This window comes from Terrapene carolina, unplaced genomic scaffold (genome assembly GCF_002925995.2).
Source record: "Terrapene carolina triunguis isolate 2854851 unplaced genomic scaffold, T_m_triunguis-2.0 Scaffold85, whole genome shotgun sequence".
Taxonomy (NCBI): Eukaryota; Metazoa; Chordata; order Testudines; family Emydidae; genus Terrapene; species Terrapene triunguis.
The window spans coordinates 36,805,933-36,821,907 of NW_020664436.1; the positions used below are offsets into that span (position 1 = coordinate 36,805,933).

The following is a 15,975-nucleotide window of genomic DNA, read 5'->3' on the forward strand; positions in this document are numbered from 1 at the left end:
AAACTGGACCATTTCTGCAGATAAGTGCATCATATCGAGGACTTTCTGCTGTGTAACAGAGCCTCTTGTACCTCTCTCGAACTGGAGCTTTCTAGGTGTTGGAATCAAACAGGAGCCATGCCTTGAGGCGGAGAATCCCCAGGTTGGGGTGTAGGGTACGTCCTCTGTTCTGTGAGAGAAGAAGTGGAACGCCCTGAAGAACGATTGGCAGACACGTCTCAAGCTGTGACAGGTATGGTTACCAGGTCTGTCTTGGCCAAGTAGGAGATATCAGAACGTACGAGCATCATCCCTTTTTATTTTCAGCAGGACCTGCAACAACTGGGGAAACTGAGGGAAGGCGTAGAGAAAGTCCCCGTCCCAGGGGAGGAGGAAGCATCACATAAAGAAAGAGTGTTGTCCGATCCCTGCTCTGGAGTAGTAGCATTGACACTTTTTGTTCACATGAATGGCAAATAGATTTGTAGACAGTGTCCCCCATCATCTGAATGGGTCGCGAAGTACTGACAGGTGCATCTCCCACTTGTGGTTGTGTGGGAATTTGTGACTGAGACTGCCCGCTATCAAGTTTTGTGTACCTGGGAGGAATGCCATGGACAGTATAACATTGTGGGAGATGCACCATTTCCATAATCTCATTGCTTGTGCTCATAGGGAGGGCGATCTGGCTCCCCCCGCCAATTGATGTAGTACATACAAGCAATGTTGTCTGTCAGGATCTTTGTGTGTGATCCTGTGATAAGTGGGAGGAAATAGGCGCAGGCATTCCTGACTGCTCTCGGCTCGAGATTGATGTGGAGGGATATCTAGGCAGGTGACCATTTGCCTTGCGTCATGAGGCCAATTAGATGCGCACCCCACCTTATGAGTGATGCGTCGGTGGTGAGGAGCAATAACAGCGATGTTTGTGAGAAGGGGATCCCTTCGCAAACATTAGCTGGGACCTTTCACCAGTTTAAGGAGTTTTTCATCCTGGTGGGTAGTGACAGCAGTATATCCAACCTGTCCATGTTCAGTATATAAACCGAGCCGAACCATATTTGGAGACATTGTATGTGGAGCCTGGCATGAGGTATCACTGCCACGCCCACTGCGTATGTCCCAGGGGGCAAAGCCTGGCCGGTATTTGTAGGCCGCTTTCTACGGTGTCTATGAGTGTGACTAAAGATAGGAACCTGTGTGGAGATAAGAGGGCTTTGGCCTGTAATGCATCGAGGCAGCCCCTACGAATTCCTGGCATTGCACTGGAATGGGAGCTGACTTCTTGTATCGTAGTGTCAGTGACTTGGCGAGCCTCCCAGAGAGATCGGGCTCTGAGGAGACAATCGTCCAGGTATGGGTAAATCATTATCTCTTGAGAGTGTAAATGAGCGGCCACCACTGAGAGAATCTTGGAAAATACCCTCGGGGCCGATAATAGCCCAAAGGGGAGCACTCTGTATTGGTGGTGGTTGTGTCCCAGAGTGAATCTGGGGAATCATTTGTGAGCTGGTAGGATCGAGATCTGAAAATAGGAGGTCCTGGAGGTCGAGGGCTGAAAACCAGTTTCCCTGTTCCAGTGCTGGAATGATCGTCGATAAGGTGACCATCTTGAATTTTTGAGTCTTGACAAACTTGTTGAGAGCTCTGAGGTCTAGTATGGGTCTCCAACCTCCCTTCTTTTGGGATATTAGGAAATAATGAGAGTAGAACCCTTACCCTTGCCTCATAGATGTTGAGATATTGGTTCTATGGTGCCTAGCTGGAGGAAGCGATCTACCTCATGTAGTAGTAAACTCTCATGAGAAAGGTCCCTGAAGAGGGAGGAGAAGGGTATTGTGGAGGGGGTAGGGAGATAAACTCAATGGAGTATCCAGTTTGGACAATCTCTAGGATCCATCGGTCCGATCTTATGTGTTCCCAGGGACTGCGGAACACTGCCCGTGGTGGCCAAAAGGGGGTGGAACAATGGTCAGCTGTGATAGTTGGAGGGGGGATTGGTCTAACAGTGCCTTGACCTGCCCATCAAAGTGGTGTTTAGGTGTAGAGGGCTGAGATGAAGATTGTGTGCCAGATGGTTTTCATTTATGGAATTTCCCTTTCTTTCTCTGTGGCTCGTAGCGGCGCTGAGGTTGGTACTGAGGCGCATGTGGTCTATGCTGGAATTGGGGACTAAATCATCTCTTTTGTCCTGGTGTATAGATACCCAGTGACAGAAGTGTAGCCCTTGAATCTTTCAGGGTATGAAGGGAGGAATCAGTTTTCTTGGCAAAGAACTTTATGCCCTCAAAGGGAAGGTCCTCAACCATGGACTGCATCTCTTTTGGGAATCCCAACAAATGAAGCCATGATGCTCATCGCATCACCACAGCCGTGGAGATAGATCTAGCTGCCGTGTCAGCTGAATCAAGGGACGATTGCAGTGATGTCTTTGCCACTAATTGGCCCTCCTGGATAATGGCCTTGAATGAGTCACGATGCGTTTCTGGCATCTTTTCAATAAAGTCATTCAGCTTTGAGTAATTTATGTAATTGTATTTTGCTGTGAAGGCCTGGTAGTTGGTGATATGAAATTGTAGAGTGGCTGAGGAGTATGCTTTTCTGCCTAACAGATCAAGGAGCTTGCAGTCTCTGTCAGAGGGAGAGGCCCTTGACAGATGGTGTTGGCTGCAAGAGTTGACAGGATCCACCACAATGGAGTTGGGTGGTGGGTAGGAGAATAGGAATTCAGATTCCTTAGTGGGGACATGGCATTTTTTGTCCGGCTGCTTGCAGGTTAGGGCCACTGATGCCGGGGTTTGCCACACAGTCTTTGCCAGGTCTAAAATGACCTCATTAATTGGGAGGACAATCTTTGAGGAGGCTAAAGAATAGAGGATATCAAGGAGTCGATGGTAGGTATTATTGACTTCCTCCAATGAATCTGGAGAGTACCTGCCACCCTCTTTGCCAGTTTCTGAAAGAGAACAAAATTATCCACCAAAGATGGTGGAGAAGGTACGATGGCTTCATCTGAAGGAGGAGGAGGATATGGTCCTCGGAGTCTCTTTCTCCTCAGTACCAGCTTCCTGTTCCTCTAAATCTCGAGGTGGTTCCGAAGTGAGTGTGCCTCAAAAGTTCTTGGGCAAGGCTCGGAATTCAAGAGGCACTTTTTTTTTTTTTTAAGGGTAAAAATAAAGAAAGAGGGAAAACTACAGCTAGAAATACTATTCTACAACTAGGAGACTAAGTAACTATAGGTGAGAAGATTAAGATGATAGTCTTAACAGACTGCTAATGGCTTCGTCTCTAGCCAAGGGTGGTCAAGAATAAGCGGAGGATGGTTAGCCCACGTGCACTGGCTAGCCTCGTGGCGCTGCCCGAGGGGAGACAGCACATGTGTGGGCCCAACAGACATTGCTACCAAAGTTCTCTGATCAGCAGCGCAGGGACGCAGGCAGACCTACAGTGAAGCACCCATAGAGACACTACTCGAAGAATAAACAACATTCAAATGCATGAAACACAAACAAAAGACACAGGAGCAAGGTAATTTCTTCAGGAAGAACTATATTATGTGAATAGCAACAAAGAGTCCTGTGGCACCTTATAGACTAACAGATGTATCGGAGCATAAGCTTTCGTGGGTGAATACCCACTTCGTCAGACGCATGTTAACTTTGGGGTAATTTTATATATTTTCACCTCAAGGCAGTGTTTTACAAAAAGCCATCAGTGTAAGTGAGGAATATTTCACATATTTACTGAAAGATCTGAATCAACAGATGGAGGGAGACAGAAAGAGACGTGGGCTGCTGTGAAACTGGCAAAAGCCAGTGCTTCAGTCAGGGTCTGCTACCGGAAGCAATGAGTTTACCAGCTTGAAGTTCTTCCAACTCTTTGTCTCTCTTTTTCTCTTTGCTGTTATAATGTGAGACATACAAGACTTTGAGAATGAGAAATGCTTTGGATCAGGTGAGGTTTCTGTAAGGGTTACTAGATAGCCATCTTGGTTTATCCCCCTGTCAATCACTCTGAGTTTTCCCCATTTCCTCCCAAACACCCATGAGCTGGACTCAAATGATCTTTCTGGTGGAAGTTCAATAGGAGCAGGGCTATCTGATCTTTATTAGAGAAGAATAATTAGCCTCTGAAGAAGTCAAGAGGGGGACATCCCTCTTGAAGGTATTTATCTGTCTAGGCTAGGGTGAACAGATGTCCCAATTTTATAGGAACAATCCCTATATTCGGGGCTTTGTCTTATATAGGTGCCTATTACCCTTCAATCCCGGTCCAAATTTTTCACACTTGCTTTCTGGTCACCCTAGTCTAGGCATTTATGCTACACCTTGTTATCTGAGTGTCTGTATGGCAAACTTGAATTTGAGGTAATGAAGATCTTGAGATATTGTAACAACAAATCATTTCCTGAAAACTGCTGTGCAATAGAGATTTAAACTTATTCAAATCAACCTCTGTTTGTAGCTCATACTTCAAATGTCAGCAGAAGATTCATAATTACAAAAATAGACACACTAAACACTAGCATACATAGTATTCAATTCTTGTCATTAACTCTGCTGTTTATTTCTCCAACATCTACACCATGTTGAAATGGAAAAAGTCTATATTTTCCAAGATAGGAAAAATTCCATCCTAATTCCCTCATTTTTATTACTTCTTTACAAATATTTGTTTAACTTCCTTAGGACAGAGAACTAGGTGCAAATTTAGTTGCTCAGCTAATTGGGTTTTCAGTGTTTTATTTGATTTCTTTTCCAGTACAAACAGGTGGCTCAGCAGCAAGTGCATGCTGCCACATGGGAAGTCAGATTATAGGATCGGAGAGGCTGTATACACTGCCACAGCCGAGTTCTGGTCTCCTGAAGGAAACGAATCACTCTTATAGAAAACTGAACTCCCAATGACTGTTTTTTAGCAGTGGAAAACCAATCACTTCTCGTCCCTTCTCTTTGCTAAGAGTTGCCAGATTTTGACATAAGGTAAAAATCACATGTCTGCAATGCAAGGGATTAGGTAGGAAACTGCATTCATCATAAAGACACTAAGGAATTACAAGCATACAAATGCAAACTCAGACAAACCCTTATCACTAAAGCTCTACGAAGTTAGTGTTTTTCAAAAGATTACTTTATAGTAACTTCTGCTGCATTATAGGCCAGATGTTGATACCCAGCATGACTAAAGGTAGGTCTACACTTACAGCAGTGTGTAGAGGATAGGCACTGCACACCCAGCTAGCACAGGTATAAATAGGAGTGTAGGCAGTGAGGCGCCGTACACACCTGAACTTCCAGGTCAGACGCCTTACCTACCTGAGCACTGCCTCCCACATCTCCTTGGTTTTAACTCTGGCTCTGATACTGTTACCCTGGGTGATAATTAATTGAGTCACTTAGACCACAGTTTTCCAAGGTGGCTTCTGATTTTTGATGCCTCGATACTATAAAGGAGTCTCTGGCACCCAAGCCTGGGTTCAGACTATTACACCCAAGTTATTTTTAAATAAAAAGAGAATACAAGGATGAAACCCATTAAGATTACCTATTAAGTCAAAGTAGTGCCACTTTCTTTTGTTTCCACATGAACTGAATTAGATGACAGACTTTCTCACAGAGCTTGAGTTAGAACCATTTCCCCTTCTCTCTCCCCTCCCCCCATTTCAAGGTAAACGAGTCTGCCTTAACTGCTTTCTTAATCAGATAAGTATATACATTTTAGTGCCTAGAGTATGAAATATACTCTAGCAATATCTTATTATAATGGAATATCTTGAGATTAACAGAAGTTGCAAATTTGTCTCTGAGAAATAATGAATCTGGTGAATGGACACATACGTTTATTATATTGAATACTCCAGGTAATGCTGGCCGTAATATCAAACCAACAAGCTGAGTGATGGCCCTAACATAACTAATTAATTAGTTCCATCATAATTTTTGTTTTATGACACTAACTTTTATATGCCAGTAAATTTAATGGTATTTTAAATTGAACTACGGCCCCTGAGAGATGCTACTGACGGTATCGCAAATCTTGTAATCATATATTTTTTTTAATTTCAAAGATGACCTAATAAAGTTACTTTATAATTAAATCAATCCTATCAACTTCTCCTTTGTGATTTTTTTTATTCTTTTTTTAAATCATGCCAAGATTAAAGATCAGAAAACACTTGCCACCACAATTAAGCACAAAGATGACTTCCTCTCCCTCATGCAGCAATGAACCTGATCTAGGTTTCCTGTGGAATTTTAATAGCATCCTCCAGAGGTATAAAGAGGGAATTGCACCTTTTTTTCCCCACCATTCATGATACACTGAGTTAAATCTGCTTATATCTTATACACACAATTTTCCAGGGGAGAAAATCTCCCCGAACTGCTTGAAATATAAAGTATTATCTTAAAACCATGTTGACATCACAAACCACATTTCTTCCAACACAGCAGGGCAGTCTCAAAACACAGTGACGTTTATATTGCTTGTTTGTGATGTGGCATTTGATAGAATGGGTCAGTTCACAAAATGCCAAGTCCTGCAGTCCCCACTCACTCCTATTTAGACAAAAAAGTCCTGCCACGGACAATGGGGGTGGGGGGAAGAGAATGCTTGACAGAGCTCAATAGTGCTCTAGGGGCATGATCCAGCTCCCAGTGAATCAATGGAAAGGCTCCCATTGACTTCTATAGGCACTGGCTCAGACCCAAGGGGAGTGTGCCCACTGCTACAACCCTTGAGGGTGGTGCAGCATGTACGAGCTGCCTTCTACTAGCTCGTATGGCAGAAAACATGATCATACACTCACCTCCTTCCTGTCCATTTATGGGTGTCCATAATGCTGGCCAGGAGTAGTCCTAGCACTAAGGATCTTTGCACCCTCCCCATCTTGTTCACCCATGCAGCATACAGCCACAATCTCACCCTCACCCCATACGTTTAGCATACTTCCTATATCTGATAGTTAGTATGACAATAAGATTGAGAAATTCAAAGAGAAGGTAGCTGGAGAATCACATTGAAAGTGTCTCAAGGTAAAAGATACATTTATATCAAGTGGATACCTGTATTCTACTGGAATGCATTAAAGAAAACACTGATTGGTGGGGAAGGCTGCTGTAAAATGTCTCCATTTTCAGCTGATTACTGTTATTATTTTCATAGTGCCCTAAATGTACATGGTAAGTTGCGCAAATGAAGTATATTAAAACATACAGCAAAACTCCTGCCCCTAAAAGCGACACCATTTCAACTTTTGATGCTCACATATGGTTATAATGGGTAGCCTTGACACTGCAAAACAGAGTACTTAGCATTACTGGGATGATTCAGTGGAACAGGTTAAAAGAACATAATTTTCCTGCAGAAATGAGCATTTTCTGTTTCATTGCTACTCTCAGGAAATCACTATAATTACAGAAATGCATGAAATGTAAATGGATTTTACACAGTTTGTATCTGGATTTTTCTCTTGTAGCATGAGGATAATTTTTTTTAAATGGATAAAAAAAGAAAAACTAGTTTTAAAATAACTGTCTGGCCGGGGAAAAAGTAATACAATCATTATCATCATCATCTCCTCACCATTTGCAGTGTTCTTTTTGAAATTATCCAGAAATTCTTCCAGGAGCTGTGACTGGTTAGGAGGGGGTAACAAGCTTTTCGGGTCCCTGGAAATGTCGCCATCTGACCACGACGTACATAATGCTCGCTTAGGGCCATAATGACTTGCTTTCACCGTGAGCGTGACACTTCTCTCAGAAAACAATAACTCCATCTGCCTGAGGTCAAGATCAGAGATGGCCTCGCCGTTTATCATCAAGATTTCATTGCCCACTCTCAACCCTAGGAGAATGAGAAAGGAAAGAAAATAAGAAGGGAATTCTGGAGCGCTGATGAACAGGGCTACAAAACAAATTATATTGCATTTTGATTATATATATTTTTATACAAATGACCTAATCCTGCAGTTATCCCACTGGAGTCAGAGGGAGTTTTGTGTGTGCACCATGACTGCAGGATTGGCTATTTGTTTTGCCACCTATAACATGGCTGTTTCTACTCAAAGGCTAAAGCAAGATGACTCTGACATGCAACTTTAGAAAAGTGTATGATAGAAGAATCAAACAGACTCTCAGACCTCGAGTTCATTTTAAGGTGGCTCTCAGCATCCTGAAAAGCCTATAGGCAAAATAACTCTTATTTTAGGATCCCAGTTCAGGAAACACAAGGAGCTTTATCAGGCTGATTTGTTCAAAATTGCAACAGGGAAATCTAACAAGTGAGGTTTTTATGGGAGAGTTCAGTTAGATCCAAGTAGTGGCAACTTGTACATTTTAGGATCAGCAACAACCAGTTGGCCACTGCACTCCAGATGACTAAGGGAACAATTCTCCCCTTCCTTTGCAGATGGTCCCAAACACAGCAGAATTGATGCGGTTCAGCAGTGTGGAGGGGAAGGTGAGATCTTAAGAGGCTGATGAGAAGACGTATAATCCATGAGCACCACAAAGTAGAGAACTTCAGTGGTACCCTGCAATGTAATGCACAAGGTAGTTCTTTGGGAGCCAGCCTTTTGCATACCACTGCTTGTTGCAGGCAAATGGGAAGCTAAAAGCTGTGGAGGTTAATTCAGCCATGGAGGTTCCACCGTGTGAGGTGGAGAATTTCTCTCTTCTGTCCTTGTACAGATCCCAACATTTAGTGTGGGTGCTAGGAGCAGATTTTGCCCCAAGTGTAGACAAGCATTCTTTTCACTTCACTTCTCGTTAGAAGGGTTCCTCAGCCACTTTATGTAAATTATCTTACCTAGCATCATCTACTGCAAGAAGACCAAGGGTAGTAGAAGCAAAGAACCATTTTCAGGCCATTTTAAAGCTCCCTAAAGTTTGCTACTTAATAAAAAGTAATTAAAAACATAACAGTGGTTAGTACAGCCATGACACAAACCTTCTTTGTAAGCCAGTCCATCTGGAAGGACATCACTTATGAATATATGAGTAAGATGCTGGTTTTCAACAACTTGAGCTGTGACTGCAAACCCTGGAATTAAGAAGAAAGATGGTTTTACCCTTACCACTTGGTCTGCTTAAAACAACAATCAGGTGAATTTCTGGTCAGGTATTTCTCATTTAGTTTTGTATGTTCAGTAGATTTAATCTACATAATCAAAGTGAGGTGACATTCTCACTCCCAATTTGTATATACACACACCTATGCAGACCCACACCCTAAGGACAAATTCTCTCATGTAAATTTCTTTACTCTTAAATGTAAATAGTTATTATGAGATATTTTATTGTTTTTCCAACTAAGCCTGATATAGCTTTTCAATAACACAGATCACCAGATCCAGTGAAGGTCTATAAAATACTTTGACAAATATTGTGAGGATTTTATATGATTTCTTGTAAAAACTGGGAGAGAACAGTGTCTGAAGACATGCAAAAATTGTGTGTGTTTATAACCCATTTTTGTGTACAACTGACACAATCAGGATCAAGCCCCCATTCTGATGGATGCTGTACAAACATTAAAAAAAGAAAAGAAAAAAAGTCCTTGCCCCGAAGAACTGCCCCTCAGCCGCTGTTTCCTTTCTCTAGCTGAGAATGCTTGACACAAAGAGGTGGATGAGATCAGAAGTCAGCATGATGGAAAAGGAGTTCTTCTGCAATACCATGAGAATTCTCCATTTTGTTCCTCACACACAGATTTCTGGTCTCAGTCCCTGACTCAAAGAGACTATAATCTCAGACCCAATCCAACTCACATTAGAGACTGTCTACATGGTGTGTTAGTCCACACTAGAGGGTCATAAATTCTAGTGTGCACTAGCATGTTGTATGTTAATTAGACCCTGTGGATCCTGCTAGCACAGACTAAAAATTCCCTAGTGAGTGTTACTGTAATACTTTTTGAAAAAAGACTACGTTTACAGGCACACTGGAACTTTTAGTGAGAACCAGCAGGGTCCGCCCAGGCCAATTAGTGTGCAACACACTACTACATGCTAGAATTTACACCTCTCTGATGCAAACTAATGCACCATGGTGACATGCCCTTAAAATCAATGGAAAGACTACCTTAGTGGGAATGAATTGACCTGAATGGGAGTGAATCAGGACACCAATTTTATTTTTTCTGTTCCAATTTTCCTTCTACAGTATTATCTTCCTTCCTTTTTTCTCCACTGCCTTGCTCATTCTTGTTAATTGAATGACTAAAGTCCACATTTCACAATGAGCAAACATAAGGATATTCTTTGGCATTACCTCCCACCGGGAAAAGAAGCCAGTTAAAATTTCTGTCGAGTGACAGCCTGTTGGCACAGGGTCAAGAGAATGTTTTTCTGCCAAAAAGGAAAGCATATTTTGAGAGTAGGCTGGGTACTTCTGTTTAGTTGAGCATGAGAAAGTTGCCTGCCCACTCTTCAGCAGCTCTTTTACTGGCTGGTCAATGAAGTGGCGGGGGGAAGTAAGCCTTTCACTTGCCCCCACAAATGCAGGAGTCCAAAAAAAAAAAGTCAGCAATTCTCAGGTCGTCCTTAAAGTGCTACCTTGTGCACTTTGCAGACTTGTCATTCTGAACAGGTACTGAACCAAAAGTGGTCAACAAAGAGAAAGCACGTGGAAGGAAAAATTAAGCTTCAAAAAGAACAAAGAAAATAAAAGGAAAATCATTGGGAGGGATTTTACTAAAACTTACCAAAATCAGGTATAGTCTCAGTCTTAGTAAGATGTACATGGTAAACATTTAAAGGAAAAATTTCTATTTCATCGTATATCTGTTAGAGAGAAAACATCACAAGTTGTTAAGCTGTGAAACTGTAGGACTGCAAAAGCCAAAGGTTCAATATTTCATGGAAATCAGTATCATTTTAATTATTAAAAAAAATAAGCTGCATGGTTAAATAATCCATTAACAAAGGGCCAGATTCTGCTACCTTTACTCACATTAGAGAAGTGTGTTATGCTGCAAGTATCACTGAACTCAGTGGGACTAACTGTGGAATAAGGTATTACCTAATGGGTGAAATTCACCCATGTGCAGAGCACCAGCACTAGACCTAGGCACCATTAAGTCCCACTTAAACCCTCAAAATAGTGCTTAAACCAAGGCTTAAGTGATGCCCTAGATCTCTAGTTCTCTGCACATGGGCGAGTTTAACTCACTGTGAGTAAGGGTAGCAGAATACAGTCTGTGATAGTGATCTAATCTAAAAATCCCATTTTGTATCTAATTCACAGACATTTATAGAGTATAATTTAGCTGTGGCAACAAATATCGAGAAGTTCTTATCTAAAATTAGTCAAACTTGCCTGATCTTGTATGTATTCATATGCTTCAGGAATACAATACTCAATGTTTTCATCAACTAATCTTCTAAGTTGTAGACCGTAGTGTCTTGGTTCCAGCTGCCTCATCTAAGGGATGAAAAGAACATATTTGAAATTCATGATTTATTAACAGAATCCCAGATGTCAAAGAAGCCACACACACACAGCCTTTAGAAGTTAAGCAAAGGCAATCTTCAACAAGTTATTTTCTAAATAGTTTTGTGGTGTATTGTCTGTATTGCCTAGATGATACGGTTCCAGCTCACATCAGTGCGATTTTCAGTTTCTTGTAAGGATACTCAGGAAACACTTGCATTAACATTACATCTTGGCTGTTAGACTAACCAAGCATCATTATGTGTTTTCAAATAAACTTAGAACTCTGTTCTGTCCTTTTGAACTTGCACACATCTTCATCATTTTCTATGGCTCTTCTGCGCGGCTCAGTTCTGCGCATAAAACAGATGTGGAAAACATAAAACTGATGTGGAAAATGCATATGCATATACAGGGTCTTAGGAGAGAGGGATTTCCTAAGGGATTGCTTTTATTGCACTTTTTACTGCCAGGTTTCATCTATCATCAGTGAGTAACACCTACTTTTCACCATATGTAGTCGAAGTGAAAACCTAATATCTGCAGGAAGTCAAAGGGGAATGGGAATATTCCCTAAGGATACTAGCCTAAAAGAGATGAGCCACTGGCGAGTCAGTCTCTTAAATTTAGCTCGCTGCTGAGACTACTGCAACAAATCTTGCATTTCAGAATTAATAGAGCAATGTTTCAGAACAGAAGGCATCTCTGCATCCATTAAGGTCATTTCACCTCTCTGTTCAACAAGCCTCTGAAGGTTGTGAAATCTTAATCCACCGAGGAAGGATTGTTTAGCTGAACATTTCATTATGTGTAACAGAATGTATAGGTAATGTGTGCACTGTATTCTAAATAATTATATTAAAATGTATATTCTCACTCGGTGTGTTATGCAAAGTTTTAGGTATGCAGAATACAAATGAGTGAAAACCATCAAAATATGGTTGAGAAAAAAAATTAATAAATCAGACGTTACCCCCAAACCCAGACTTTTAAACAATGTGTTGTGTTAAAGAATGAAGATTCCTTACCCTCACCAGAATGGAATGGCAATGTAAGAAGGAGAGAGTGACAGAAAAGATGTAGCAGAAAGGAGTCAGTGTTAGACTGCTTATGAAAAAGTTTACATACAGAATAGAAAGGAAAGATAAAACAGAAAAAGGTTTCATTAAAAGAAAACATTAAAATAAAGTAACTTACTATTAGACTACTGAAGTGATACAGGCATAACAAAACAGTATTTTCTACAGACAGACAAACATTTTGGAGCAGTGTAGTGAGAAACACAAGTAATTTACTTTTAAACTTGATTTTATAGATCTATATCTCTGTTTCTTTTAGCAGGGCTTCTATGTGTTACATTATCAATCCATTTCCAAATGTTTCAGTTCTGTCTTGCCATCTGGTGGTCACACCAAAGTCTTGTAGGATAATAGCCTAGCCCTTCTTTCCTAAAATTTAGCTCTTTTGCAAATGGTGGGGATTTTTAAAATGAGAGTTTTTTCCCAAAATTTATTGTTTTATTCCATTATAATTTGAAAATGGTATGATTCACAAATTCAGAGAGTCAAGTTCAATCTGTTGGCAGAAGTGATGATTAACACCCTACATTATTTTTGGTGTTGTGAAGGCTCTGGTCATGGCTCCACAGTTAATGCAGAGTTCTATTTTGCCTTTAAGCAGTGATTCAAACTCTTTGTTTTGCAAGAAAACTACAGCGTATCCTCCCCAAACTTACAGCACCTACTCTGAGAACAGGCTGAAGTTTTTGAGAATGCATAAGTAAATCCATTAGTTAGTTTATTAATTAAAAACACTAGGTCCTTTAAGAAATTAACATCTGTGTCAGTCTTTTCTTTGTCCCAAATAATCTTATCAATGGAATATTGCAGACACTTCAAACTTTCCATATAGTTTAAAAGAACTAAAATCTTACAGAGTCTCTATTTGAAGAAATTAGGTTCCAATTAAGCAAAGTTATTAATGATTATTGTCTCTAATTGTTATGATTATATAGGCTATAGAATAAGCTCAAGGGAACAGTGTAAGTAACTCTTAAGTGGGGCCATTGTGGCATCAGAGGTAACTCAACCAGTTACCACCCTTCCTCTACAGCTAATTTCCATGCAACAATTCTATTCATTGTAACGACTCAGTGATATAAGGCAGACTGGACATATGTCAAGAGTTCCCCTGGGTAGTTTAACATGTGCAGCTGTTATTGCTCTTTCAAGATTCTTGACTGCATGCTAGCTTAGGCATCAAAGAATGCCCATTCCACCATTTGAAAGGCCCCCATGACACTGCTGCTTTGGTTCCACTGAGCCTTAAACAGAACTGCCAGAAGCACAGGAAGAACCCTTAAATTACAGGGACACTGGGACTCAGAGACTGGGCTCTCCCTGCTTCAGCATCAGAATAATTAATACACAAGTATAAGTGGTGGCCTTTTAAAGCACACAAGCTGCTTTCAGGTGTGAGAACTCTGTACCTTGCATGCCGAAGACAAAACATCTTCCACTCTGTGTTCTGGCTTGAGAGTTAACGTGACTCCTGGCCTATCACAGAAATGAACATATGTTTGGATTTCCCAAGCGCTCTCTTTCTGGCCACTTTCTGATGCAGAGCAGTAGACGTTTAAAAATTCATCAACTTGCTGCTGAAAATACAGGAAAAAATTGACAGTACATGGAGATATGGCAATATCAATAATATATTATACTGGAGGTTTGCTACTGGTATGTACTATGTGCATTTAGCAAAGGTATCACAATAAGCTCTTTCCTGTCATAGAAGAACAAATTACGTTACCAGTTCTCATATAATATCACTGACTTTAGTCCAGATTTTGTCTAGAGAATTGATTTCATTATTTCTCTTGCATTCAAATGACACTATTTCACTCACCTATCTCATGTTACTAGTTCAAATTAACTCCTAAGGTGGCAAGATTATACATATATGCACAAATGGAAAATGGTCTTAAACAGGATTACACAATTATGCCTATGTAAACAAATGAAAAAAGCCTTAAACAGGACTAAACAATTAGTACCGTATTTTATCAAAGACTTTGAATAGATCACTATACAGTAGAACCTCAGAGTTACAAACACCTCGGAAATGGAGGTTGTTCATAACTCTGAAATGTTTGTAACTCTGAACAAAACAGTATGGTTATTCTTTCAAAAGTTTACAACTGAACTTTGACTTAATGCTGCTTTGAAACGTTACTATGCAGAAGAAAAATGCTGCTTTCCTTTTTTTTTTTTAAAAGTACACCTCTACCCTGATATAACGCTGTCCTCGGGAGCCAAAAAATCTTACCGCATTATAGGTGAAACTGCGTTATATCGAACTTGCTTTGATCCGCCAGAGGTGCGCAGCCCCGCTCCTCCCGGAGGACTGCTTTACCACGTTATATCCGAATTCGTGTTATATCGGGTCGCGTTATATCGGGGTAGAGGTGTAGTTTATGTTTAACACAGTACTTTACTGTATTTGCAGGTTTTTTTGTTTTTTTTTTTGGTCTCTGCTGCTGCCTGATTGTGTACTTCTGGTTCCAAATGGAGGTGTACGTGGTTGACTGGCCAGTTCGTAACTCTGGTGTTCGTAACTCTGAGGTTCTACTGTATTTCTAATGAGAAAAGAGGATAATCTAGTAGTCTTCCAGCAGAGGGCACTATGGAGCAAGAAACATCACAGACAACATAGCAGAGGCATAAACTACTCCTGCTATACCTACAGTTTAAGATTATATTGTTTGTTAGTGAAGAGTGTGATCTTTCACTACTTAGGCTCAAATTGAAGCTCAATCCAACTTTAAACATGAAATACATCTGGCAAATCACAACCAACTTTAATGTGGAGGTAATCCATAACACAAAGCCATTTTGTATATATTTATACAACCGTTTGATTCATCTTAAATATCCCTTTGCTATCTTGCTCATCTTTGCCCTTTCTTCTGTGCCACAATTTATGATTCAAAAGTAACCCACCGAAGGAGAAGAAAAATACAACTACCGCTGCACTGTGTTGAGACTAGACCTTCAACCACTGTATTAGGCGTCAGAACTCTGAGCCAGATTGTGGCTGGTCTCTGCACATGTAAACAATAGAGGGGATTTGTGAGGGAGCACAAGGAAAAGAACCCAACCACAAATAGAGCTTCCAGGACTCTTCTGAGTGCAGGATCTGCTCCATGGTGTGAGCCACATCAAAGTAGGAGGGGAAGCAGAGGTGAGGCCATGACCCTGTCCACTCCCCACCAGCTAGCAAAGCCAGCCATCTATGCAGGGGAGGGGTAACAGTGTGTGCACACCTTTTGTACACTTGGAAACCTGGGAGATGCAATTCTGCCTGGAGCACCTGCAAGGGCCGTGCAGCCCCAGGGGCCCAATGCAGGGCTGTGATTAAAAGCCACAATGGAATCCTTATAGTGGAGCTGCCTTGGTCAGGGACTGCGTTTCCCTCTCTATTGGCACAGCACCAAACATAATGACCACACTCAACAAATAATAACAATGTCATTGTGATTCTTGACATGCATGACAATCACGGCAGT

The 15,975-nt window shown here is 41.1% G+C and overlaps 1 protein-coding gene across 3 annotated transcripts in view; it reads right to left on the reverse strand.

Annotated features, from left to right (window-relative positions):
* TIAM2 (T cell lymphoma invasion and metastasis 2) overlaps positions 1–15,975 on the reverse strand; it is a 234,088-nt gene that overhangs the window by 58,698 nt on the left and 159,415 nt on the right. For 2 of the 3 annotated variants that reach the window (XM_026649741.1, XM_026649743.1), the window contains 5 exons: positions 13,900–14,067; positions 11,298–11,402; positions 10,684–10,762; positions 8,929–9,021; positions 7,564–7,824 (listed from right to left, as the gene is read on the reverse strand). In XM_026649741.1, coding sequence (XP_026505526.1) covers positions 7,564–7,824; positions 8,929–9,021; positions 10,684–10,762; positions 11,298–11,402; positions 13,900–14,067 — 706 coding nt within the window. The remainder of the gene's footprint in view (positions 1–7,563; positions 7,825–8,928; positions 9,022–10,683; positions 10,763–11,297; positions 11,403–13,899; positions 14,068–15,975) is intronic. The other variant, XM_026649744.1, reaches the window with a different exon arrangement.